The 27,866-nt window shown below is 38.9% G+C and overlaps 1 protein-coding gene across 1 annotated transcript in view; it reads right to left on the bottom strand.

Annotated features, from left to right (window-relative positions):
• COL12A1 (collagen type XII alpha 1 chain) overlaps window positions 1-27,590 on the bottom strand; it is a 97,967-nt gene extending 70,377 nt beyond the window's left edge. The window contains exons 1-13 of the mRNA XM_041410635.1: window positions 27,245-27,590; window positions 24,575-24,682; window positions 16,196-16,312; window positions 15,378-15,521; window positions 14,440-14,496; window positions 13,496-13,759; window positions 13,218-13,382; window positions 12,587-12,760; window positions 11,477-11,767; window positions 10,649-11,251; window positions 8,991-9,263; window positions 6,479-6,751; window positions 5,293-5,565 (exon numbers count right to left, since the gene is read on the bottom strand). Of these exons, the coding sequence (XP_041266569.1) occupies window positions 5,293-5,565; window positions 6,479-6,751; window positions 8,991-9,263; window positions 10,649-11,251; window positions 11,477-11,767; window positions 12,587-12,760; window positions 13,218-13,382; window positions 13,496-13,759; window positions 14,440-14,496; window positions 15,378-15,521; window positions 16,196-16,312; window positions 24,575-24,647 (2,707 nt within the window). The 5' untranslated portion in view covers window positions 24,648-24,682; window positions 27,245-27,590. The remainder of the gene's footprint in view (window positions 1-5,292; window positions 5,566-6,478; window positions 6,752-8,990; window positions 9,264-10,648; window positions 11,252-11,476; window positions 11,768-12,586; window positions 12,761-13,217; window positions 13,383-13,495; window positions 13,760-14,439; window positions 14,497-15,377; window positions 15,522-16,195; window positions 16,313-24,574; window positions 24,683-27,244) is intronic.
• Window positions 27,591-27,866: the final 276 nt, after the last annotated feature.

Here is a 27,866-nt window from a genome sequence, read left to right as displayed (position 1 = left end):
TGCCAGACTTAAAACCACTTCTCTTATTAAAAAACAGATTAGAAAAACAGTAGCTCTCACAAACTGCCCACCATCTGCTGCATTTAGATTCACTGCCTTCATCATGTTTCTCATTGTTTTTTGTTTCTGGTGTATGAGGACTTGGGTAAAGATCATACGATCCCAAGGAATATTGAAAGCCAAATGGTTTGTTTGGAGTGTTTGGAGATAAGAGAAAGACTTTTCCCTAAGACATTCCATGGGTGTTTCTTGCTCGTTCTTCAATCTGTATTACATAACATCAAATATAACCACCAGGGCAAATTTGTTTAGTTCCCCCAGCTGTCACAAGCCCTGTTCCACCCCAAGGCCAATGGCAGCCTTCACTGATTGCATTTACTTTAGCAGATTCAGCAACTTTGTGTGAGCTGAGGGGAATCATAGCCAAAAAGTAAGTCTGAGGAAAATTTTTCCATGGCACCTTTATAGAAGTGCTCCAACCAAAGCTGCCCAGTGATGGATTGCCATGCACTTTTGAAAGTGAGAGAATAAAAGTGGAGAGTTTTCTATAGCACATATTTTGCACATGCAGTTATGTTTAAAGCACTATGAAATATAAAGCTCCAGAATTTTCACCTCTGGATGGTACTTCATAACTGTAGACAAAATCAGCCAGCAACTGAAAGAGGTCATATAAAAGATGAGTACATTATAAGTTTCCTAAAATCTGGATTACTGAAGAAGGAAAGCATACTCCTTCAACAAAGAGGCAAATACATTGTTTCCCTTTTCCTGCTCCAAAAACACAACCAAAAAAAAAAAAAAAAGAAAAAAGAAAAGGAAGAAAGAAATCAGTTCTCTCTGAATAACAATTACCTGGTAATGGAACAGCACTCAGAAATGAGTCATTTTCTGATTACTCATTTGCTAAACTCTCTACACTGTGTTGTCTGTGAACAGTTCATAAAATGCTGATCCTCTGGCATGTGTTTATCTTAGGGCTGGACCAGAGAGCTATGCAAACAGTTTATAAAAGAGATTATCTACAGTTACTTGGGGAATATTTGCCCTCTCTGTTTTATGTTTTATGCAGAGAAGCAATAAGGGCAAGCATATGCTTAGCAAAAAAGAAAAAAAAAAAAAAAGAAAAAAAGAAAAAAGAGATTACCCAGATGGTAAATTATACCAAGTACACAGAATGGTTTCTGGGTTTTCCCGTGAATCCTGAAACAAACAAGTCACTTCAAAACACTGCAAAACTACCATGTAGAGCAAAGCAGAGGAATATGGGGGCAAATTGTAACTGCTCCAAAATATTTTGGAGATAACAAATATAACTGAAGGGCCTTCAATGAATTCCTGCGCAGACATGTCCATGCAGATCAGGTTAGAGCAGCCTAAAAATTTCTTATCCTTCAGCAGAGAGGTTTTTTCCTCTCTGCTGAAGGATATCCTTGTCTGAGAGTAACTGCCCATGTGGGTTCTACTACTACATGCAGAACAAAATAAATCATTACTGAAAGCAGGAAGAATGCTTGCCTACATCCTTAATCACAGGAGACTATTCAGTGATTCAGTAAAATTCCATAAACATCTGAGAGTTTGGATTTTTCATTTCCTGCCTCTTGACTATAAGAGAGTTGGAGAAGGTACTGTATCCAACTCTTCTTTTCTCACTTTTCTATTAGGGCTGAAATGTTCTCTACACTCAAACTCACTCCTCTTAGGCTACATATCAATTCCATGAACTAGTAACCATACCAGTCTGAAAGGCAATCTCAAGCCTAGCTCCTGATATGATGAGCAACTGTGGCACCACTGACTGAATAGGTTTGGTGAGAATTCATATGGTGAAGACATCAAGTAAGCCCCATAGGGATTCCTGATACAGAAAAATACTTAAGTGCTCACTCTTTCTGGGTTGCTGGCAATGAAAAATACACACCACACTATTTTGTTTCTCAGACACCATGGCTCATGGAAAAACGAACTAAAATACTACGAACTAAAATACTAAACACTTTTTATTCTTCCTTTCACAGCTTTTTTGTCATTACTGTTGATAAGTTTATTTCTCCAGAAGTTAAGACCTGTCCTATTTCCAGCCTCAGTCAGACAAGTTATTTCAGCTACTCATTAGTCAAGTATTCACTGCACTGACCTATGTAACTTTTCATCCTGGTCCAACCATATTTATTTTATCCTCCCAGCCAGCATGGCATCTCTTTTCATGTAAATTTCTATATTAAGCTTTGAAATTGGAATGTTACCTTTCAGTTCTAAAATTGCAACTCTTTATTCATAATTGTCTGGGTTTCTTTAAAGGTTTTGTTATTTTATTCTTCACTGTGGTAAGATAGGGCCATACAGTGAAATGCTGTCTTTCATGCTGCAACAAATATTCTGAAAACCTTTCATACTGTTAGTCAGAGAGTTTTTTGAAATATCTATGACTATGTTCAAAGAGTCCTGGCCTAATTCAAGTACTTTTATTGCCCCATGAAACCTCAGATATGCTGATTACTGAAATACATGGTAGATATTCTATGAGGAAATATCATTAATTAGATCTTTGCTGTCATGCAAAAAGAAATTTGTATTCTGTTCCTTCCCTTTGATCACTCAGTAAGGATTGACATCTCTACAGTGCTTTTACTAACATCTTATCTAACCAAGAAAATTTAAGAGACAGCTTTAATATGAAGAGTAATGTTTTCTGAAGAACACCCTGATAGGATTTTTAAATCCTGCTGAATCTTCAAAGAATTTACACTTGAGTCATCAAGCTATACATGTAAAAATAGTAAGTAATTTTTAATTTGGTTTCCTCCCAGCTGAAGAACTGGATAAGAAGTCGTTCATTTGAGTGATAGGATGCTCCTTTATTAATAGTTATCCCAAGAAAAAATCTGTCACTGAATTTTTAATGTAATGTTTTAATTCAGTTACTTAGAGCAAAATATCTTACTGAAATGCTTCTGTGACCCTTTAAGTCCAACACCCATTTTAAACTTCATCTGGTTGCATATAAGCCTATTCCTACGATAGAGGCAAATATTCTTTTAAATTATTTGGCTCTTTAAGCAATGTTGAGAATGTTTTTCTTCTTGTTAACAATTTAGCAATTCAGAAAGTCCAAATAAGAATCAGAGCCCTTGAGCCCAGAGCCCTGGGCAGGGAGCACTGAAAAGACAAGACAATCTGTACCTGAGACTGAATTCTACTTTTCTGATGATTTTGGCTTTTGGATTCTACTGTATTTCATTCATCACTCTCTCTAGGATGTGTTTTAACTGCAGTTCTGGGCAGTGCCCTAAAAGATTTTTCTTTTGCTCAAGTTTTATGATAGGACAAAATGCTAAGCTTACTTTATGAATTGAAACACACTTGGTGTCTCCACGACTCCATGTTAATAAAGGAGCTCTCCTAAGTTTACTGCAAACATACTCAATGAAAACGTTTCCACTAAATGTAAACAGCTAACTTGGTCAAACCTTTACTAAAATTTGAGGTATGTCCCTAAGGAAGTGAACCATTCAGTCTGTTTAACAGTGAGACAGAGGCTTCTCAAGATTTGTAAAGACTGAGGCATTGCTCTACACATTGACAGCACAGAGGAGAAAGCAGGGCTCTCATCTTCCTGTGTCTGCTTGGGACCCAGTCTGTTTTTGTTCCGAGGGTGAAATTTGATTCCTGGATGGACAGTGGCTCATGTTCAGTGGAAAGAATAAAGGAGTCTCTTGCCCAATATATTCTGCAGTATTGTGAACCTGCTGGGATATGGAGGTGAATTCAAACTCTCCCACACAGCACAAAATCTACATTTTCACCCTTCCTCTTCCTTCCAAAAAAATTTAGACCTAGGAAATAGCACCACCACCATCAGGCAAGTTCATTATGTCCTGATCATCTCTGGCTTTTCTGGAGGTTATGGGCAGAATATTCGTACCTGATTTAATTTACCTGGATCTCAGCAGTGTTCTGGACAGGAGACAGGCTCTTTTCTCCTACAAAAGGAGCTCTTTGGACCTTGCATTTGTAGTGAAAACAAGGCAGTTAGGAAACTTTCAGCATGAACTGCAAGGTGCCTGATTCTCTGACAGCTGCATCCATCAGAGTAAGCAGGTCTCAGGCAGTGGGACAGGCAGTCAGTATCTAGATCTCCCACTTACTCCTTGTACAGTCAGTGGACAGAGAAATGCTCATTTGAGGGAAAAATGTTATATCAGATGGACTATCTGCCTGCTGGAAGTATTTGCCTTTCTTCATCAATCACAGAAATCCTAGGGAACCCATGCTGCAAACAGCAGTGTTCAAGTACCTACATTTTAGTAGGAAGAATTCAGCACACTGATAAATCATTGAAAGTGATTTTTTAAATTATTTTATTTTACATTTTCCTATTTAAAATACGTTTTCTCGATTTTTCCATAACCTATGTAATAAACAAAAAGTCGAACTGGTGGAGAAACTGAGAATCAAGTATATTCCTACTCTAACTTGACTATCATCAAGAGACCAGCCTTAATTCCACATAATTCATCCATAAGATGTTTTCAAGTGTGGTGCCTACACAGCTGCAGTGCCAGTTTTCAGCAGTGCATCCCTGGCCAGCACAGAGCAGAGTCACACTTCCTTTCAAGGCCTACGAGGAAGCTTTCCCTATCGTCTGACAATCTACAGATCACATTGAGAATGCTCACAGAGAATTAGTCTGGTAAATGATCTGCTCAATGTCAGAAAAAGAACAGCTTTTCCTCCTTATAAGAAAGCCTTTGGGTCTGACTTATGCTTTTGCCAGCATTCTGTTTATGGTTAGCTTCAGGTTCTTTGTTAGAAGCAGAATTTGACTCCATATGCCTAAGACTATGTGTTTCTCTGACGCCAAAACGACCCCTGAACATCTTTCAAACTCAGCACTGTAGAAATACTGCAAATTTTCAAATGGATGCTTTAACCCCATTAATTAATCCTGTTACATTAAGAAGAATATGCCACTAAAACAGCTTGGAAGATAATAGTTATAAGAAAATATTTAATAGAGGCTGGTGTGGAAGTACAGTCAGTTGTGGTTGGTGCTTCTGGCAATAGCTTTTTCAAGAGACACAGAGTCACCTCCACAACTAGTGATTTAACCCACTTTTCTTCTCTAAGGACAGAAGATTTGGAAAGTCCATGCGAAGTAGGAGAGTGTCCACACCTATTTTTCATTTAGATATTTATTTCTACAGAAAACCGTAGGAAGGCACTTTAAGACACCATAAACATCAGTCTGATAATGAATAAATAATAACAGAAAAAATAAATAATTACCTTCAAGTGTTTCTCCCTCTCCCGAAAGGGCATCTCCTGCTCCAGAGGCATACAAGGCAGACACAGTCAGCGCATACCTAGTGGCTTGGTCCAAGCCTTTCAGCACTTTAGAGGTAGTGTCACCTTTCACAGTCACTTCCTTAGTTTCACCTCCTGCGACTGGAGTGTATGTTATAAAGTACTGCTGCACTTTGCCAGGAGCAGCAGCCCAAGACAACTTCATTGTTGATGTTGTAGCATCAGAAACTCTCAAATTTCTTGGATTTCCTCGGACTGCACATGTTAAAAGATGTTGAAAACAAGTTGAAGCAAGCTTAATTTCTTGGTTTATCTCTTAGACTAACACTACAAAGGATTTTATGCTAAAATACAATTCTCTAATAGGCTGGACCAACACTGCTACAGTGTACCTTTACTGTAATCAGGACTGTACATTCCCATCCCCATCCTCCTTAGGCAAAAATGTACAATAAGGTCCACTTAATTTTTTTTCCCTGTTAATGTAGGCTCAATCCTGGAGCACTTATACATACTAGCTCCTCTAGATATGCTCAGATTCAACAAAAATCCATGTTGAAGTCACTGTCTTCAGAATCAAATCAAAGATGACAAATTAAATGGGAAATTAACATGTTTTGGTTTCCTAAAGACTCTTTTTGATTATGACTTTGATGGATCAGTGAAACTTCAACAATGATCAGGACAGTCATACTTTCGGTATTCTCTGGATTTTGTTTAATAAGGCATGATGCATGTTAAAGGATCATGCATTTTCACAGACATTAAATCTACAGTGATAACTTGAGAAAATTAAATGTTCCATTAATTTCTTTCTAAACATTCAGCACAAAGTGCAAACAGAGTCTGAATTTGCTCAAAAGGTATATAATTTATATCATTGACTATATGAAGAATCATGGAGACAATTAAACATACAAGTAGATTCTTCACCCAAGTTACCTTGCCATATCAGGTTCAAGACACTGCATTTTAAAATGAAATATTGCAATTTTGATAAATTCTATTGTCTTACATTATCTCTCAGCTAAGCTTGAGCAATATTATAACTCTCTGTTCATTTAGGATAATACATATGGACTATGTGGTTTATCCTCCTTTCAGTATGAATATGTCAACATGCAGTGAGTTTCTCATGTTTGCTATGTTCACAGCATTGATCATGTACCTTCATCAGTTTTTGCATATCCATTCAATGAATTCCCAGGCCCAGACTGATACTCAGGAACAACAGACACTTCATATCTTGTATCTTGGATCAAATTCTGCAGAGTAGTTGACCTATCATTTGCTGAGACAGTCACTTGTCTCGTTTCTCCTCCAGTAAGTGGTCTATAAACAAGCCTGTACCGTAGGACATTTCCTGGAGCTGGAGTCCAGCCAACTACAAAGCTATCAGTATTTTCATCTGTAATCCTTAAGTTTCGAGGAGCACCTTTAACTACAAAAAAAATATACGCATGTACGTTGTAAATATTTGCTTTTAATGAAGAAGTATCTGAAGCAAAACCACGTCAACCATTCTGTTAGTTCATCCAGCTTACCAGAACTGCTTATATTGCCCTACCATTGCTTTAGGGTGCTTTAGTCATTTCTGAAAATTTAGGATCATAGTTACATTCAGCAGTGGAACGAAGTTGTCTCCAAAAGTGCATTCATCCCAGTTTATATAATTGCTTCTGAAATTTAAGATAGTCTGACTGTGTTTAGTGCTAAAAGTAGAACTGAACAGTGTAAGGGGACATTTGGGCATAGTGAGGAAACTTCTTAAGACAACAAATGATAGAATTCTTCCATTTACAGGTGGAAAATGGCATTTGTCAGATACACCTGACTACACACTCAGCTATCCTATTTGCAAGAACAAACAAGGAACAAAGAGCAAAAAAACCCCACCAAACCAATTCTATTTCTTTGAATATTTCAAACAAAAAATATATTCATTGAAATACCAGTTGCAACTGATGTTTAAAAAAGGTTTCTTAAATTTAGTCTCTAACTCAAAGAAATGGCTTGTTATCCTAGAAACTAAAGAAAAAAAACTGAGGTGAATCCTTTAACCTAGCCTGCTCCTTGACAAAAAATACAGCAGTTCAGATGAGCTCAGTGGGCACAGCAAAAAAAGACTTGACACTTCCAACAGAAATAAAGATCTACTGTACTGCATGCTGCCTAGCAGTACATAGCATTGTCACTTAGGGGGAAAAAGTTCTGGTTTTTTGTTTTTTGTTATCTATATTCCATAAGTATTTTTCTTCAAAGTTAAGAGCGGAATAATTAATAATCCCAGATTTAAAAAAAAAAAAAATTGTTTTCTATTAACCAGAAACACAATATTCAACCTCAAATCCTTTAAAAACCTGAAACCAAAGTTAATTGCCAAGAGAGCCATCTGGCTCAAATTGTTAGCTAGATCTGCATGCTAGATCTGCATGGAGAGCTGCTGATGTTTATGTGGCTGTAGAAGAACTCTGTCTTCTGCGATGTGCTGGGATATCATCAGATCACAATGTTAATAATTATTTAAGGCAGTATCAGTTACAAATGGGAAGACAGATTATTTTTATTAAATCTTTTCCTTCTCCTGTCCCTTATGCACACAAGCTACATGTTCTATCAGCCAAGAGTTTGTCTGTTTTCCTAAGGGAAAATTATGTGTGGCCAAAATATTCTGGTACAGTCATGGAAATGTGCACACTGACAGTGAAACCTGTGTCTTCCAAATTTAACATCCAAACTAAGCAATTCTACAAGTGTTTATTTCTATCAGTCTTAAGAGGAAAGAGCAATTAACAAATCTTCAAGCTGTTTCTCTTGCTCCCTTGGAACCATTTATGTCACCAAAGGTCACAAATGACAGCATGGAATAATGAAAAAGAGTAGATCAATATTTTTAAAAGCATGATTTAAAGTAGACTGAGTGTTCAACTACTGGAATAGAATATCAAATCTACTGTAATGCTGCTCTTTTCAATCAGGAGAAATGCATCATGGCAACTCTATCAAGAAAAAGTAAAGCTACCATGCTTAAATTTACAGCCACTGATCATATAAAACACATACTGACATCAATGGAAGTTTTGAATCAGTTATTGGATCAGACCAATGAATTTCTGATAAAAAAACAGTTAACCAAAATTCAAGGCCTTTTAAGCCTATCGTATATAGAACAAGATTTCTATTAGTGTTATATTAGATGTAGACATAGCAAATTGCATAGGCACATATTTGTCTTTAAATGTATTGAAGCCAGCATGCATTCCTGCATCAGTCTCATAATTACTAAATAGAGTAGAATAGAACTGAATAGTTCCATTGGAAAGGATCTACAATGTTCATCTAGTCCAACTTGAGTCTATATTGACAACAATTCATGCCATGGAATTTAATGTTGAGGGCACGCTATTTCATTTGAAAGCAGGCCACTGCAAAGGAACACAGCAGAGGAACACATCCAACCTCAGAAAAATTAAAGTCCGATCTTAGCAACTTTGCTTGCATATTATTAGAATTTTAAATCTTTACTGAATGCATTGAGATACAATAGTTTATTCTCATCCTGCACGGCACTACAGCTTCTCAGCCTTAGCTGGCTGTTCCTCATTTCCCCATTCTCCAGCTAAGCAAATTCTTATTTGAACATATGACTCCCTTGTGTCTGGGAATAATGGGAATCCTACCTTCTAAGGTGGTTTCCTCTCCATCCAAGGGAGGGCCATCACCGTCTTCGTATTCAGAAATCACACTGACTGCATAAGTAGTTTCAGGTAGTAAGTTGGTGAGAACTGAGCTAGTACTTGAAGCTGGTACCGAAACAATGAATTCATCTCCACCGACTGCTACTTTGTATTTAATGAGATAGGACAAAACCTCAGATCCAGCTGGAGACCAGCTCACTTTGAAACTCTCTGATGTTATGTCAGAAAAGACCATGTTCTTTGCAGGTACGTAAGCTGTATGGAAACAAAAATGTGCATATAAGACATACTGGCAAGAATATGTTAAATACAAAATTTCTACAACAAATAATTAAATGTTCCTCGATCATTTGATTTATTCTAATTGAACAGATTTGTTTTTGCACGCGCACAAGATTTGTTTTCTACACTTGCTTATATCTATCAAATTTCAAGAACATCATATCTAGGCTGCCTAAATCATTCACAGTAAGTAGAAGCACCGACTCAGTGATTTCTACATCAAGTGAAAACAGTCACTCTATAAAAAATATATTGTTATGAAAACTTAAATTAGAATCTGATTATCAACTCGGGTTCCCTATTTCATATGTCCAATGAACAGCAATAACATTATGTCCTCAATGGAAACTAAAAAGTGTTGGGGATTTTTTCAGATCTAGATTAAAAACAAGACAAAATAAAACCCAGTATTTTTTCAGGAATGAAGTCAAAGGGGGAACAAGGAATTTGACACGAGGCACAAACACAAATCTGACATCCTGGGCTTGTTTTGCTTGGCCTAGTCAGCCTGTCAGTGGGGATCTTAAAACTGTTCAAGCCGTCTAAAACAAAGGCTGCTTTGCTGGCTTGTTCCTCAAAGCTATCCTGAAAAAAAAGGTTTAATTTTAAAGAGAACTGGGCTTTCAACAATGGGGACTTTTCAATGTTAGTGTCCTGCTAAGCATAGGTAGGGACATTGTGGGTGCAACTGATCATGAGTAACTTTACCTGATCAAAGTTGGCAATTAAGAAAACTGCTGAATGTTAAATATTATCCATGCTGGCCTAATTTGGATGCATGTGAATACTTTCATGTGCTCTTCCCTTCAGTCTTTACCATTAGATTGCAATCACTATCACCTAGAATCTGCTGTCTCAAGTTGTCTTGTCTAAGCCGGTTCCAGAGGGCCATCAATTTTACCCTAAAACTTTATCAAATTCCCCTCTAGAGTTGTTGGCCTTACTTCATTGCCTTTGAACATCTAAAAGACAAGGTTAGACTTGCCACCTCATTTTGTAGAGCTAAAAAAAGAATGCGCTGGTAACTGTTTTAGTCCAGACATTGACTGCAAAAGCAGAGTGTATGCACTAAGGTCACTCCAATAGACATACATTTTATTAGCTTTTTGAATACCCAGCAGGGGTGGAGAAAAAAAATTCTCCAATACTTTTTTCATTTCCATTTATCCATTAATTTCATCTGTTGCTTTTAATATATTTGAAAATGAGAAGCAAATCCCTGGTTATTAAAATTATCATTTGTATATGGACAATTTCATCAAAATAAATTCTTAAGGTAACTATAATCGCAAAACATTGGTTCAGATCCTCTTTTCATTGCATTTTCTACATTCCTCTGAGTAATAGTAGTTGCTTACATTTTCTCCTTATAGCAGCCAGCTCCTGCTCAATTCGTAGGCAGACAGACTGTGTAAGTTCAAATGATATTCTTTGAAAAGCATCAAAGTCTTCCACTGTGTAAACATGGGTGTCCGCAGGAGGTGATGCGATAGCTTCCAACTCTGTGCGCACTGCATCCTTCACACCAACTGCAAATATTTCTACATCTGCATCCCTCAGCTTAATTGCAGGTTCTTTAAAAGCATCTGACGATTTTCCATCAGTGATAAGAATCATTACTCTTGGCACGTTTGGTCTTGATCCTTTGCTGGTAACAAACACTTTCTCCCTCACATATGTCATTGCTTTGCCTGTGTTGGTAGATCCACCTCTGTAGGGGAAGGTGTTAATAGCCTGAATTATGTCTTCCACTCTGTTGTATCTGTTCAAAGAAAACTCCATATGGGGATCTCTGCTGTATTGGACAAGACTTATCTGTACTTTTCGAGGTGATATCTCAAAGCTTTTAACTAACACTTCCAAAAAGGCTCTTACTTTTACAAAATTGGCGATACCAATGCTGTAGGAACCATCCACTAAAAACACAACATCAGCTTTTACATCCACACCACGTGAGCACTCTGCAAAGAGAAAGAATAACCACTGTAAATGTATTTTCAATAGCCACATAGCATTACAATTGTATCTGTAGTTTGTGCATCACACACACAACTGCATATAAACAAAGTAAACCACACTAAGCAAAGCTATTTCTCAAAAATAATAAAGGTATGATATTAAAACAAGCATCAGAGGTTTCATCAACAAAGAGCTACAATTTGAAAATAAAGTGGCTCCAAACTTACCCACTTGAACTTTTACTTGTTGTGTTTTTTCCATTATCGTTATTGGCTCACTGGGGGTCAGTCCTTTCATTGCATAAACATTAATTTGGTACTCTGTGTCTGGAGAGAGATCTTTAACATTCAGAGCAGTTGTCTGAGGACCCACACTCAGTACATGTTGTTTTCCCCCAGCTATCATTGGAATGAACTGCAGACGATAGCCAGTTATTTGGCTTGTGGATGGATCCCAAGTGATTCTAATAGATTTTGAGGAGACCTGAGTTGCCACCAGATTTGAAGGAGGCTCCACCACTGAAAGAAATCAAATGCAAATCCAAAATATTAGTTACAATTATAAACATATGTTCTTAACAGTTTTTATTTCTAGAATAAGTTTAGTTATTTTTGCTTGATCCTTACTAAAATCCTTTTGTTTTTGTTTTTTTTTTTAGCATAAATAGACAGAAATTAATTACAGGACAGTCCAGATGAGACATCAGTGAGGAGGCAAAAATATGAACAATGCATGTGTGGTCCCTCACGTATAAGTTCCAGGAGAAGTGCTGCCCAGCTCTAAAATTGCTTCAACCAAAAGGGAAGAAATCACTCACAGGAACACGTTAGAAAATGTGAACAAATGTAGACTTGAGCAGAATTCTACAACAGCAGAGTCATCTCTACTGCCATTTTTGTCAAAGAATAACTAGTTATTAAAACTTTACAGGGCGAGAAAGCTGCAGTGATACAGCTTCATGTCTTTGCTTTCTCAGTTTTCTCCAGTTTTCATGCTTTGGTTCTCAATCCATTACATATTTTGACCCTTCACCAAGCAATTTTTCTTCCCTTTAACACATTTTTCCACAGAAGTGATGCCTGTGTCCAAACTGCACATCACTATATTGCCTTTGAAACTATGGAATAATAGAGCTAATCCAAATCTGCTACATCACATAGCAGATTCTGTTATCCTACATTTAAAGGCACAAAACTGAAACCAGTTTTCCACACTTGCTAAGTGAGGCAACGGATGAAACTCATTTCTAGAAATAAAGCAAAGGAAGTAGGGATAGCCTCCTCAATAGACATTGGGATAAACTGAAGCTACAAAGACTTTTTTATAAAGTATCTCACCTTCTTCCCCACTAACCAGTTCACCTAGTTGTTCATCAACACCAGAGCACACTTGCAAGATAATTTCATTCTGTATATCCACAATTCCATCAAAATTAGCCACATTGAACACATGTTTCAGTGATGGCTGAGATGCAATTAGCTTGAGTTCCTTTGCATCTGCTGCTTTGATACCTAGAAGTTGTAATAGACAGGGCTATGGTTAAGTAGCCATAAAATACAGACACCTTCAATGTACTTGTGAAGTATTAAAACATTCTGGTATAAAGCTGAGTTTAAATTAGTTCTGCCTTCTGTCATGATCAACAATCAAACTACAAAATAATGATTAATGAAATGAAGTGGCAGACTCAATTTTCAACCAGGGAAAATAACATGGTGTAAGGAAAGAATGAGGCCAAGGTTGAAACTATGCTAGTCAGTCATATTAATCTCAAGGTAGAAGTTACATAATTACCATCAAATTAACACAACTGGTGTGTTCCACTCTGGAGGGCACAAATGACCCATTTCAAGGCGCACACATGAAAAGAGGGTCATAATGAAATTCTTCAAACACACTGTCTGCAATACTTATAAATTAACTTTTTATGAAAGTTCATCTCTGAATCATTAGAAAAACTCAACATACCCAAGGAAAAAACTTCAACTCCTATGTTGCGAAGCTCTCTTGCAGGAATTTCTACATCATCTTGAGCTTTTCCATCAGTAATGACAATGGCTACTTTGGGAAAGCCTTTTCTTGCTCCAGCAGACTCAGTGAAGGTGTTTTGAACAAGGTAATCAATAGCCTCACCTAAAACCAACATCACAAGTTGTGTCTTTTTAGACTTGTATGAACTAGGATTTAAAGCAAATTTGAACTATAAAATCAAATGCTGAATAAACATGTATGTGCGAAATCTGTACCTGTCATTGTGTTGCCACCTTTGTAAGGTATCCTTTTAATTGCATCAATCAGATCACTTCTTCTGAAATACTGATTTAAATTGAACTCTGTTCTTGTATCTGAACTGTACTGAACAACTCCAACTCTTGTCTTTTCTTCCCCAATGTCAAAAGCTGATACAAGAGCAACCATGAAGTCCAGAATATATCCAAAGTTATTTCTTCCTACACTCCATGAACCATCTACCAGGAAAACTAAATCTGTCATTGCACTTATGGAGCATCCTGGAACACAACAGGGAAAAAAGGAAAATCAACTCTATTAGCAAATTAGCAATTGCATTCTTACAAATCAGTGAGAAATGTCGAATGAAACTTAGTAGGTAAAAGCCAAAGCAAACAGATAATTAAAAAAAGATTGATCTTATCTGGGATACTTTGCTTGGGGAAACATTACTCACATAAGTGAACACCCATATGAGTTTTCTAACAGCCATTATCAAAATGGAGCTGCTTTGAGACACCTTTCACGCTAATCCACAAGATCTGTTATGCCACAACAGATGAAAACACCCATACAAAACTTTTTGCAATGATTTGATGTTACAGAAAAATTTTATTTTGTTACCATTTGTGCCTCACATCTTTATTTTCCCATTGTAGCTGCACAGGTTCTTCTGCAAAGCCTTTTATTCACAGCACAACACCTTTTGTTGATAGGACCAAGACACTCATGGACTTGCTCAGGTTAGTCGCATGAAATCCCTAGCTTCAGTACCAACTTTGTACCTTAATCTTTCAATGCAACTTGTCTTTCTATCACAAGTCCCTTGACAAGTTTTCTCAACTCTGCACAACTTTACAAGTTTACTTCTTGGTAGGTAGCACAGAAACACAGTTTAACTTTGTGAGCTAGACTTCAGATAAGATAAATTTTGGATAAGTTGAAAAGCAAAGCACCTTACTTTGTAATTGAGCCTCAACCTTCTTTTCCTCTGGTATCCCTGGGCCGCCTGTCTGAACTACACAAAGCACAACATAGACAGAATAAATGGGGGAAACAGGGTTAAATTTTTAAACATCAAAGAAAAGCACATAAGGAATTAGAGACATGCATCTAACAAGCCTCAGAACAAAAAAAAACATAAATGCAGATCCTGAATATACCATCTGTACTTCCAGATTTGACAACATAGTATTCAGCATGACACAAAATACCAAAATGTAAATATCTAAGAATCTTCTGTATTTGTACATCTTGTAGATGTACAAAATTCCTGAAAATTAGCTGCAACATGCCTGGAAGAAATACCAGTATTACCCGTCTCTAACACATAGGAGAATTGATAATTTTCCCATGGCTCTTTGTGAAGCCTGAGACATGATACAAAATGTGTCATAGAAAAGAGTCTGCTATGCCTTTTTATTTAATTAAATTTATTTTATGCTTTTTAATTATTCATATAAATTATTAAAGCTTAAATTCCATATTTTAGTATGCATTTAGGTATATTGTGTCACATTTTATTATTATTTGATGAATATAATTTGCTTGCTCACACAGGATGCCAGTTCCATTCATTTGTTACTGAGGTCAATTTTCTTCCCCTTGAATTCAGCAGATGCAATTTATTGGAAGTAGGTATAGCTCAAAAAACATAGTGGCCTCCTGCCAAGAATTCTATAGGGCTGGCAGACACTATATCCGTGTTAGTGTCCTTTGATCTCTTGCAAATTTTCTCTGCTTCTACTAGGACTAATGGAAAAAAGCTGTTCAGACAGTTTCATCAAAGGAGAGCTTAGGTATGTGGCAATTTTGTTGGAGAACTGGATCAAAGCCAAGTTTTGTGAATGACCGCTCAGTTTTCTTAATTTGCGTTTTAATTGTACTGCAGCTACTTACTTGTCAGCTGGCCAAAAACAGGCAGACTCTCCTCTCTGTTGTCATATGAAGCTATTGATACAATATACTCTACATCAGGTATAAGATCTGATATGACAGTTTGGGTAGTGCTAGGTGAAAGAGTAAATTCTTTAGTAGGTCCATCTGCAATAAATATATAAAACACTCAATGCAGACTTAAAATCCAGTAATATTGATAAGCTGATTGTAAAACAAAATGCAACAGGCAACAGCCTATCTCAAACAAAATAATAATTTTAGAATTATGCACTTTCTGTTTTCATGAAGTATAAATATTGAAACATGAAACTTTAAGCTAATGTATTTTTTAATAGTGAAAAAAAATGCTAAAGTGTTTAATAAATTCCAGGAAATTTGAGACTTGAAATGTGCATAAAAAATGTACTATCATCTAACAAATCATGTCCTGTTCTGATTCAATATCACTTTCACACTGATTATTTCTCAAAGTGAAATAGAATAATGGCTGTCTTACACAGCATAATATAATTCTTGAACTTTAAGCTGAAAGCATAGAAGAGGAGCAGAATGATGATTCTACCTGCTTTTGCCACTTACAAAGCAAAGGCATCCAAAACTTGTTACTTGCAGTCCCAAAATGGTAAACACTAAGGCAAGAATAGCTCTAACTTGGAAGAATAACTGTTTTTCCTGTATGCCCTTTGCTGCTACCCAGGCTTGATCACTAACTTACAAAAGATTTTAATGGCTACTCTCATACCTAAGTTAGATATAGGCAAAAATAAACTCAATATTTCAAAGCTTGTAATCACATTAAAAAATTTGACAGAACTCACCATTTGTTGGAACCACAGTTATTCTGTAACCCACTATTGCATCCAGTGGCCTTTTCCATGACATTTGAACATTATGTTCATCTATAATTGTAAAATTCAAGTCTGATGGTGGGTTAACTGCAAAAGATTTATACCAGGTAGATGTTTAAAATCTTGAACAAGTTTTGGCAAATGAATAAATAAAACAGTGTTGAGCAAAGCTTACTAAAATTGTCTTTGCATAAATTTGTTTCCAACAAATATAAAGATATATTGTTGGAAAAAGAGTAAAATAAAAGCTGACAAAATATGACAAAACATCAAAGAGTATATGCATTACAGAGGACAGCACAGAACATATGTTTCTTGAGTTGCCAAGACATTCAAGAATGGCCAGCAAAATCAAGCACAATAGAAAACACATTTGGATACAAGTACAATGAGTTCACAGATAATCACCACATATGCAAACATTTCACATAACAATTAAAGGAATTTTTTTTACATGCTGGGTGCAATCCGTACAAGCATGCCAAATCACAACCTGCTTACAATATCATGAGATCATTTAGAATGTGGAGAACACAGTACTCTTCTTAATTAGACATCAAAGAATTGATCAGGTTTTTTTATATAGTCTCTGCATATTGTATTTCTTATCAATTTCACTGAAACTAGAAACTTGGCAGAGAAAATAAACTATTTAAAGAATATAGGAAAAGACTGGGCATTTAATGTTCAGTAAAACAATTTCTGTTAGGGTCTAGATAGGAATATACATGCAAAATGTATATAAGCAATAATGATACACTGATGTATCATTATATTACAAAATATGGAGAACTCAACCCCTTTGTTCCTAGAAGCCACTAAAGTGGCATACTTTGCATATAGCAACAAAGGATTTAGGAACTAAGGGAATAATAAATGGCATTAATAGTGGTTGCAATTTGCCAAAATATTCAAGCTGATGCGAAGTTCTCAAAAATAAAATTCTACCTGTTTACACCAGATTTCTGTACAATTTCAAAGGTGTAAACTATGTTTTCATGTTCCCTTTGCAGCAGGTGTACCCATACTAATAGTGGCATTTTAACATAAAATGCCAGTATGGTTCCAAACAACACAATGGTTAATTATGAAGAGACAACATCAAAATGTATTTAAGGACATTTATTTTACAGAATTTATAGAAAACGGCAAAGAGGGCACCAGTGAACTGAACAAATGACTGCAAATAAAACTTATAGGAGCTGATGACAGAAGTAACTGAACAGTACAGAAAGAAATAGTTTATATATGCTAATTTGCAGCATCATGCATACGTAAATGAAATGTTGATTATTGGTTTTTTAGCTTCCCACAGTGGACAAAGCCTCCATGTACAAGGTTCATTACACAAAGACATTTAATAAATATTTTATAATGATATTCTCTTTTTAAAATTTTCATGCTTATTCATGCAGTATTTTACTGACTCACTGTCAGTGCATGGTAGGTGTATTATATATTATTGTTTAAATAGGTCTAAAAAGTAAGATTAGATCTAGCCATACTTTCCTTAACTACTAGTGAGAGAGTTTTGCAGGCATTTTTAAAAGACAGATCTTCTGTTTCACAGAAGATCTCCATCATATGTCAGATTTCATATCAGATTTGAATATCATTTTAAAAGCAGGTAAAGTAGTAAATGCTAGAATGTTTAATTATGAAAAGACACTGTCCAATTACAAAAAGTAAAACTGAGCTAAAAATATATGACATTTTTTCCTTTTAATTTTCTGTAATTTCCAACCATAGGATAATATGGCTTTATAATACTGATACAATAGATAACACTAGTACTGAAGTAAATGTTATTTTTCCTGTTGTCCATACACAGGCAGTGAGATTAGACCATTAACCTGCATGCACAGTTTATTCATCATTCAGTTTATGAGTATCACAATGCTAGAGATGGCAGGGTAGTTACTTAGTATCAAAATCATGCAACACATGTTAATAGTAAAATACATTTAGATTATAAGAATATCATTATAAAATATTGTTTCAGTAGCAATGGCTCAGGACAAATTTAATGCAAAGGCAGAGACAACTGACCTGAGCATGCTTTTAAAAAAAATTCAGTACATGGAAAAAGTAGCACCACCAACCTTGCAAGTAAATTGGCATGTTGCAGCAGAGACTTTAGGCTTTAACTGCTGAAGGACAGCAGCAGCCCAGCTTGTTGATATCCAAATGACCGGATTCCAGATAAACTGAAAAAGCTGGCTGTGAGGAAAAGTCTTTAGCACTTTAATGGATGTTTTTCCATTTTATGAAAATTCAGATGTGGGTCTCGGCAGGTAACAAGAATAGTACATTGACACATGAGTGATGTATCCATTCATCCAGGTGATCATAAACAATGGCACTGCAGGGGAACTTGAAAGCCCCCTTATCCATCCCATGGTCAAGACAAGATTGGCCACCCTGTGTCATTCCTGACGTTTTCCTGAGATCATTCTTAAAGACCTCCACTATTGTCAAGACTGACAGCTTCCCACAGAAATTACACCAAAACATCACTGCCTTTATCATCATATTTATGTCTGACACCTAATCCCCGCTTTCATTGCTGTACTTTAAATCCATTTATTCTCAGCCTATGGCTGGCTTATCAAACTCAAGCACTGAATACTTCTCCCATAGAAATCCAAAAAGGAATCTTTCTTGAGTGAAAAAAAAAAAAAAGCTGTTTGGATCCAATGTCATCAAAATGTCTTCCAGATGGCCTGTGAGCTTTTGATACTCAAAAAGAATCTCCAAAACATCCATGGACCTTCACAGGGGTCAGATTTCACCCAAGTGAATCCAGCTGTGGGGTGAAGACCAAACCATGGTCATATGACTGAAAGTAGTAAGCTGATCTGAAGTACAGAAAAATGTTTAGATGATAAAAACCTTATTGTGATAATGAAACAGGGCAACTGTTACTCCATCTCATTAAAATTTTTCTCCAGAAAGGAATTCATCAGTGGAAAAATAATACATTTGCAATACTGAATCAAACCAGACTCTAGGAAAAAAATGCCCCTTGTTGTAGTAGGAGTTTGTCCCTTTACAGGGACAAACCTTAAAACTTCACTCAACAAAATCTTATGTGTGAGTGCAGCTTAACTCCAGCAAGCAGTCTTGATGTCAGGCTGCTTGCAGCAGTGAAGTTGCACCTATTCTTATTGTAGTGACACTGCTGATCCTGTGTCCATCAAAATCCATGCCAAACCTCTCACTGACTTGTCAAGGTACAGGATCATGATCACAACGTGTCATGGTGTTGTAGTATCGCCTTCATACGGTGATCCACCTGTTGAAGCACAGAAATGCATGGCTCCCCTACAGGTTTCCAGAGTAGCAAAAACATATCCTGCTGTACAACAATCATGTTTCCACAGCATTAATTTTGACCATCCTTAGAATTGTGTTATGATCATTTCCTCAACTGGATCTTCTATATTATGCATCACAAAAGAAAAAAAAAAGAAAAAAATAATATCTAATATACTTAAAACATTGCCAGTTTTTGTGTTATATACACATGTAATAAGGTTATAATTTCTGAATAAAAAAAAAAGAGGGCAAAGCATCTTTCTCATGCTATGCAGGTCTTATATGTCTTATATTAGCTTGTATTACTTCACAGGAAATATAAAAATTTTGCAGCTTTTTGCAGATAACACAATGTGACTGCTAGAGGATCCCAATGAATACCTCAACAAGACAGAAATAAAATGAAACTGGAATATCAAGTAATTTATATCTAGAAGCAGATTTAGAAGTGATATAAGTTGGAAGTAGCTGCCATCCACAATTCCTACGTGAAACATATTTTGTGATTCTATCACTGGAAAGGACACACTACAACTAGCATGTAAAATAATGTGTTAGCCCATGCTAACATATTATACAATCTACAGAAGCTGAAGAGTAAGCTCAGCCTAACCATCCCAGTGATAAGGCCTGCTGAGCCTGGAAGATGCCAGAACTCTTAATTTACTATTTTTTTCAGAAATGGCATGAATTTGGTACAACTAACTAGATCATGACCCCAGTTAAGCTCCTCTGAAGCCTGCATTGTCAATGTGACTGGAATGACCTACAGCCTAGAAAGGTAGTAAAGAGCAGCTTCTAAAAAGAGCAGTTATTAGACTTGTTAAATATTCATTGCCAATCATAATAAACATTGCCATCTGTATCTTGGCATTTTTAATTTTATATATGTTTATGAAACTTCTTCAAAATTGAAGATGTACAGCTCATAAATGTACTTTCAAAAATTCATATAAAACTATATACCTGTACAAATAAAGACATACATATCTCAACATAACCCATGTACATATACACACATTGTATGTATGAATATTTACCAAATTTTACACCTGTGTGCATATATATGTATATGCATGTGTATATACACTTACACATGCATGGATATTTTGTTTCTAATTAGCAGCAGGAAAAAGTATAGTCACCCTTAAGTATATAAAAATTCCAATGCCAATCTACATGGCTCTCTATTTAGGAACTTTGAAATCAACAGATTTTTTCTCAAAAGATATTGCCATCAAAAGGTAATAAAAAAATGGTTCTACCATTTTCAAACTTTTCAAAGTTTTCAAACCAGTTTGAAAACTTCAAAAGTTTTAGCTATCCCAAATCACCTCTAAATCATTCAGTCAATGAAAATTAATGTACTCAATACAGCTTTATTACAAGCCAAAAATTCTAATCCTTTGCAACTACTATGCTGCAATTATTTGTCACTTACTATACTGGTGTCCTGTTAACAGATTTTTCACCAGACAAACCTTTTCATGCACAACACAAAGGTTCCACACCTGGATCAGTGATGCCCTCCTTGCCTACCTCCAGCCTAGAAAACTTTTCTAGGTCTGAACCAATTCCTGGAAAACTGAAAAGTCAGCACCTTCAGAAGCTCAGTTAGGCTACACAAAACCAATTATTTCCTCATTTCTTTCCTGTGCCTTTGAAAATCCCTCTGTATTAAGAAACATGATATGCTACAGAAGCCATGACAACATCACAGTAGTAACTGGAAGTTATAATTAATAGATTCTTCACATGCCAGTGTACCTAACTATGACTAGAATAAGAGCCCTTGGCTCTTTGTGATCACAGATGAATAAAATACTCTAACAGAAAGAAATTCTGACATGTGGACAGATATGGAATGCACTGGAATATTGCTGTTCTGGACTAAAAAGGCACAAAACAATTTTATGTTTAAACACCTTTATGTTTAAGTGTAAAATATAGAATCACACACAAGGAGTTTAAGCTGGGAGATAGATATCAGAAGGATTGCAAAATAAAGCAAGAATTTCACTGTAAAAGAAAAGAGTAAAAATGCTGAGCATGAAAACAGATTTGCTTCCTTGACCACCGTAAACAAACAACTTCCCCAGTGAAAGGGCATGAATGCATTTAGACTATATGAGGGCTTTCCCCCTCTCTACTCCTGTTCTGCTGTACCTCTGTAGAAAAGCTCTAATGCCATTACTGCAGCTCACTTACTGCTCATTGCCAAGAGCAGCAGAGCACAGTCCTCACAAAGGACTTCAGAGCAGCTGTGATGCTGATGAAGAATCAGTTTCATACTTGAAAGTTCAGGAATCTGTGGATAGCAGCATCAGATAAACACCAGATCTGCTCCCAGGGGAGACTGAAAAATGAAAGCTGAAGGAGGGCAGAAAATAAAATTAAGCTTTTTCTTTCCTCTGCTCTCACCCCATCTTTTCACATCATATCAAGAATCTTCATCACATTAAATGGCCCTCTCCTTTATTCTGGTCTCACTTTTTCATCCCATCAAGTGTCTACCCACATCTTTGGGAAAGAAATTTTAAAATGCATGTCCTGTGAATGGTACATGGAGAGTCAAAAAGAAGCAAGAAAAGAGAAACAGGACTGACTGACTGACTGACTGACTGATGGGAGAGGACAGCTTTGCCACAAAGAGATCTGAAATTTGGAAAAATAAGACCAATGGACAAATGTTCACAGGAGAAAGTCAGTTCAGCAAACAGGATCTAAGTTGCACTGACGCCAACATAAAGTAAACAAATAATTAAGGAAATAACTTGCAAAAGTAAATAAGATGCAATTTACAAAATTATGCAAACTTGCAGTACAAAATTAAAACAGTACAGAAGAATGATCAGTATAGTGCAAACAAAAAACCCACTGTAAAAAACTCTACAAAAGCAGTTCCCACCACAGCAAGTTCTAAGGCACTCCTAGTTTTGAACTTTCATTTTCAGCACCACTACTTCTCACTCCATTTTCAGCACCACAATTTTTCACCCCACACTTCCCTGCTCTTACTTCAAAACTCTGGAGCTAGGAGAATTTTCTCATAGAAACATGATCACTGTAAATTAGGTATTTTATTTATCAAACATTTCTGAGTGCAAAGTAATGTAAGTTCTGTCCAAGAGCCCTCTACAACTCTCAAGATCCACTCTTTTGCTTGGCAATAGTGCATCCTACAACATCTAATCAAGGTCATCCAGCTATGTGTCAAGATTTGCTATTATAATTCTGCTGCTCCAAATATATTTCTGTAGCTTGCTTTAACATAACTAAAGTTATGGCTGGTTTAGTCTACACTATAGCTAAATAAAACACCTTCGCTTACGTTCCAAAATAACATACTCCACATATGTAAATCATAGTGCAGGACAACAGCAATATTACTCCAGCTCTAAGCGAGCTCCCTTCTAAGATGGGGAAGAATGCACAAACACATCCACTCCCTTCCTCCATCAAAAATGTACACTTTCTCTGCTTTCTCTGGCACAGCAGTCCTGTGTTTCAAATGCAACTCTGAAATGACTTCAAATGACCTTTTTCGGTTCCTTTGCCAATAGCAACACAGCACGAGAGCAAGGCAATGGACTGATTCACCCCGAGGATGACCAGATGTTGCGCTACTGGCAAAAATGCCATCTTTTTCCAGAAAGCCAGTGTATTTTACATCTGCATGCCCCAAGCAAGCACTATTACTACCGCTTAGGGGGCAAACACTGCAGAGGCATCTCTGACATCCCATGCTTTTAGAAGAGATCAGCCAAAGTGACCAGGTCCAGACAAGGGATCTTGTGGCAAGCCATGATCAGGGAATTTGTTTCAGCTCAAGACAGAAAGAAAAGGAAGGAAAAAAAATAGTTATCAGTTGCTGGTTTCTGTTTTTTTCCAGTAAATCCAAGGGTGTTCACACCTACAATGGAGTCGAGTCGCAGAGGTCAGATCAAGTCATTTCAGTGCAGGACGTTCAGCCTTTTTACTTCCCTGGAAGCCATTGCTGGCAGAAATGCCATGACTATGACCACAAAGCCAAGCAGTTCACACTGAGGGCACAGGACACAGCTGCTGTTAATCCACCGGGGAGCAAATGCCAGGCCAGGCCATGCTGAGCCGTGCTGTGGCAAGTGTGGCAGTGAAGATGGGTCTCCCCACATCTTCAGATGGAGGCAGGATGCTGCCAGGGCTGCCAGGGGCCTCAGCATCCAGAGAGACTGCACTGAGAGCTGAGGAAGAGGAGGAGAAGGCAAAGGAAAGCCTTTTTGGAGGTGACAGTACCACATGCCTGCCAGAGCCTTGGAGCACCGGCTGCTACAGCAAGGCCTGGCCCAGCCTTCCCTTCAGCAGCACCCATGGCGCGTGTCACAGCACTGCCAGCACCTCCCCAGGCGTGTTCCCCAGGTCAGAACCAATACAGAAGCTGAGGCGTCCCTGAGGGAGGGTCCGGCCACCCCAGGGCTCAGCCGGGGGTCGCCCCGCCGAGCAGGGGAGGCCGATGCACCGGCAGGCCGGTGGGGCAGGGGCGAGGCGTCCAGCTGGACAAAACACACAGGCGCAGAGAGCCAGACTGTTGGAGCATTTTATTACAAAGTTGCGGGTTGTTGAATAGTAGGTTTTCCGTTTCCTCTCTCAACAGTACTAAAAGAGGCCAGAGACCAGCCCTTCTTGGTCCATCCTGGGGGCAGAGCCACGTCCCCGGCCACGCCGGGCTGCCCACCAGTGGCAAAGGGCTCCTCGGGGCACTGCGCCCGGGTGGCCACAGCAGCTGGCCCACGTCCTGTCTGTGGGGTGGTGTGGACAGCACACCAGAGGGACAGAGAGAGGGAGCTACGGTCCGGCTCACTAGCCGGGAGAAACAGAACACAGAAGGAGCTGGGCAAGGAAGGAGAGGCGTTTCTCTGAAGGAGAGAAAGAAAGAAGGTGAAGTATTCACACTCATAAACAGAGAGGGAGAGAGCCAATAGCTCAAGGCTGATTGGGAGGTTTGCTCGTCAGCAGGGCACTGGGGCAAGAGGGCAGGGAGGAGAAGGTTACCTTCAGCCTCGATGGAGGAGAGGAGGGCGGCTGCACACAGAGCAGCGACTGCCGAGCACAGCGCTGTCTTCATTTCTGCCCTTTCAGATCACAACAACATGAATGAATCTGCAATGATGGGGAAGAGAGGAAGGGGGAGAAACGAAAAGGAAATGATACATGTGGATTAAAGGATTGCGTTGGTGTATTCATGAAACATAAAAAAGACAAACCGTGGATTTCACTTTGTTCCCTTATCCCCAACCCCCACCCACGGGACCAGGTTGAAACCTCTAGACTTGAAAGCTATCCAAGACGACAAAAGATTTGTATGACTAACTGGAGAGTCTCGTCTCGCAATAATGTGCCTTTTGTTGCTGAACCCTTTCCAATCACAGTAAGCACATGGAGCTTTAACCTAGTTAGGGTTAATTTGATCAGGGAAGAGCAGTGAAGATCTGTGCCTCCGCACAGGCAGGAGCCAGAAGGGAGCTCCATGACTTCATCACTGAATGTGATGATAGCTAATTCAGAGGTCATTCCTGCTTTGGATCAACTAAATGTCTCTTTCAGCTGGGGATTTTAATCGGTTCCTTTTCATAACTGTTGAACCACTTAGTTAGCTTTGTTTTACTGGTCTCAAGGCAGTTTGGAAACTGTAATAAAACTTTTTTGAGGGGTTCTGCCTACAATTGCGCTATTCTTCATTTCTTGAAAGTCTGAAATAGGTTATACAGAAGTGTGTATAACACACATCTGAAATTTGACACGTCTGTCTAGCCATGATGTTTCAACATCTGATAATTCATTTACATGTCCTGAGAGAAAATATATTTAAAATGGGCTATATAAAGCTGACAGGCATAAGAGTCTCACAACCACTGCAGGTTGTCTAGCAAAAGAAGTGGGATTAGGCCAAGTTAGTGGCTCTTAATTGCAAACAGCCATACCTTCATAACTATATGATCTAATTCATGTAAAATTATTGCCAATTACTCCAGCAAAACTTCCAAATTATTTCCTTGTCTAAGTAAAGCCTAATGTGAACCTACACATGCATATAAGTGTTTCTATAGTTTCAGATTTTCTATCTCAAGAAGTAGGAGAGAGGCAATTTGTATTAATAAAGTCATACATGCTTCATATATCATGATTAGGCTGCAGGAAAGAGAATTCCAAAAGCAATTAGGCAACAGATTTTATCAGGAATGTTCCAAGAGCAAAACAAAAGAAGAAAACCTATAAATCATTAGTCTGCAGAAACAACTGAAAGGGAAAAGAATATTCTTCTACCATCTAAAGAACTACCCATCAAGGCACATTTGGTGGGAAGATGCTATGGAGATCCAGGAATTTCCCATTTACTGACTCTGAGCTTAATAGGCTTCATTTGAGCAGCTGTATATACTTGCCTTAGCCAAATGCCTTAACTGCGCACAAAAATACCAAAAGCTCACCAAAACTCTAAGCAAAGGTTTCAGTCTAATGGCAGCTCCAGCGGCTAAACAGAAGAGTAATACTGACCATAATGTCCCTAACACAAGAAAGGCCAAGGTTAGTCTTAAAATGCTCTGAAAGCTTCAAAATCATATCACTGCTCTGCATGGGAAAAGGCTGCCCCTGGGCAGATCTACAGCATCCTGCAGTGAGTTTAAGGATCACCTAAATTCAACGCAAAAGGACATTTTGTCCTGATAATCTCATGCGAGCTTTGACTGCCATCTTTTGATCGTTTTGAAAAGCAACAGAAATTAATCATCTCACAAAGGCATCTAGGAATTCTCCACTGCTGGAGGTCTACCATTCCTGATACAAGTTTTTATTTCATTAAATACACCACCTCATTTAAAGCATTCATTTGCTAACCTAAAAACTCTGTTTCCTTCTCGCGAATTTAGGTGTGTGAAAGAAACCCTAGAAGTGGCAGAAGACGCCTCCTGGCAGGGACACATCAGACTTCGTGTCAGGATTAAAGGTTTTCTTATTGATCTTTGGAGACCACTTAGAAAAAGTCAAACCCGTGCTTTCACAGTGCCAGTCCCATCTCAGGCTAATTCAACCTACAAAAGCTTAGCCAAAGCATTTCTAAACAACATAATGCACGACATTTAACACCTTCAAGAAGAAAAAACTAACGTAAACTAAAAAAGAAAAAAAACCGCAGGAAAAATCCACTACCTATCAAAGATATAAAAAACTGGAAGCAGGATAAAGCATCACCGGCAGCTGCACACACAAGGGAGGGAAGCGAGAGCTCCTGCCAAAGCCGCAGCGGTAGCGTGCCTGCAGGCGCCCTGGGCGCTGACAGCCGGCTCCGCCTGGAGCCTCCGGCCGCCCCGAGCCTCCGTCTCCGGGACACCACCGCCCCTGCCCGCTTTTCTGCCCAGCACCCGTCCGCCGGCAGCGCTCGGGGCCGGCATCCCGCCGTGCTTCCCCGTGCCTTTCCCGGGCTGACAGCCAGCAGCCCCGGGGCGCTCTGCCCTGAGCCTCTCCGCCCGCCCGGCCGCACGCCTGCAGCCGGCTCTGGCATGCCCAACGCGCGCACACACGCTCCTTCCTAATCCCGCGTCAGCTTCCAGCCCAAGGTGCACTGGAAGGGGCTGCGGGCGTGCTGCGTGCGGACAGAGCGGGACACCGGGGGCGGCGGCGGGCCGGGCAGGGGACCCCGCTCCTGCGCGGGCACACACAGACCTTCCGGGGTGGCCGCAAGGTGCCGGGGTCCGTGACGGGACAGCTCCTCCGGCGATGACTCCGGTGGTGCCCGCAGCGGCGGGAGCCGCAGCCGTCGGACCTGGATAAAGGGAGTAGGTTAAAGGATGAAGCTCCGGGGGCACCTTGTGGAGGGAGCAGCAAGTAGCAGCAGCGGCGAATGAGGAGCAGCAGCAGCGGCAACAGTGAGCGCAGAGGAGGCGTCTCGATTACTGTAGCTCCCGATGCGAGGGGTCTGTCTGGGAAGACTTGCCTTCTCCAAGTGGGAAGAGCCTCTTCTCAATCTGCTACTTAATAGAGGGCTGTTCCCAACTCTCAATTTACCCTCGTAAGCGGTTACGAAACTTCAGGGAAGGTGGACTGCTGCCACCGGGTGATATATGCGCTGCTGTGCTCCAGCAAGGAAGGGGATCCACTTCTGGAAACTGGCGCATACCTCCGCGCATTCCTGCGGCATGAGACGGGAGCCGCGGCGGCAGCGCGCCCGGAGGCAGGGGCCCGGCCCGCCGCCCCCTCCCTCCCCTAGGCTTCCCAAACGGGGAGGACACGGGAGGGCAGTGGAAAAATTGAGTCTTCGGGCAGGCTTCGACGGACGGCGGCGCGG

Source organism: Onychostruthus taczanowskii, unplaced genomic scaffold (genome assembly GCF_017590055.1).
Source record: "Onychostruthus taczanowskii isolate IOZ18803 unplaced genomic scaffold, ASM1759005v1 scaffold33, whole genome shotgun sequence".
NCBI classification, from domain to species: domain Eukaryota; kingdom Metazoa; phylum Chordata; class Aves; order Passeriformes; family Passeridae; genus Onychostruthus; species Onychostruthus taczanowskii.
The sequence above is the reverse complement of the archived record's forward strand: the minus strand, read 5'-3'. Positions and strand labels throughout refer to the sequence as shown.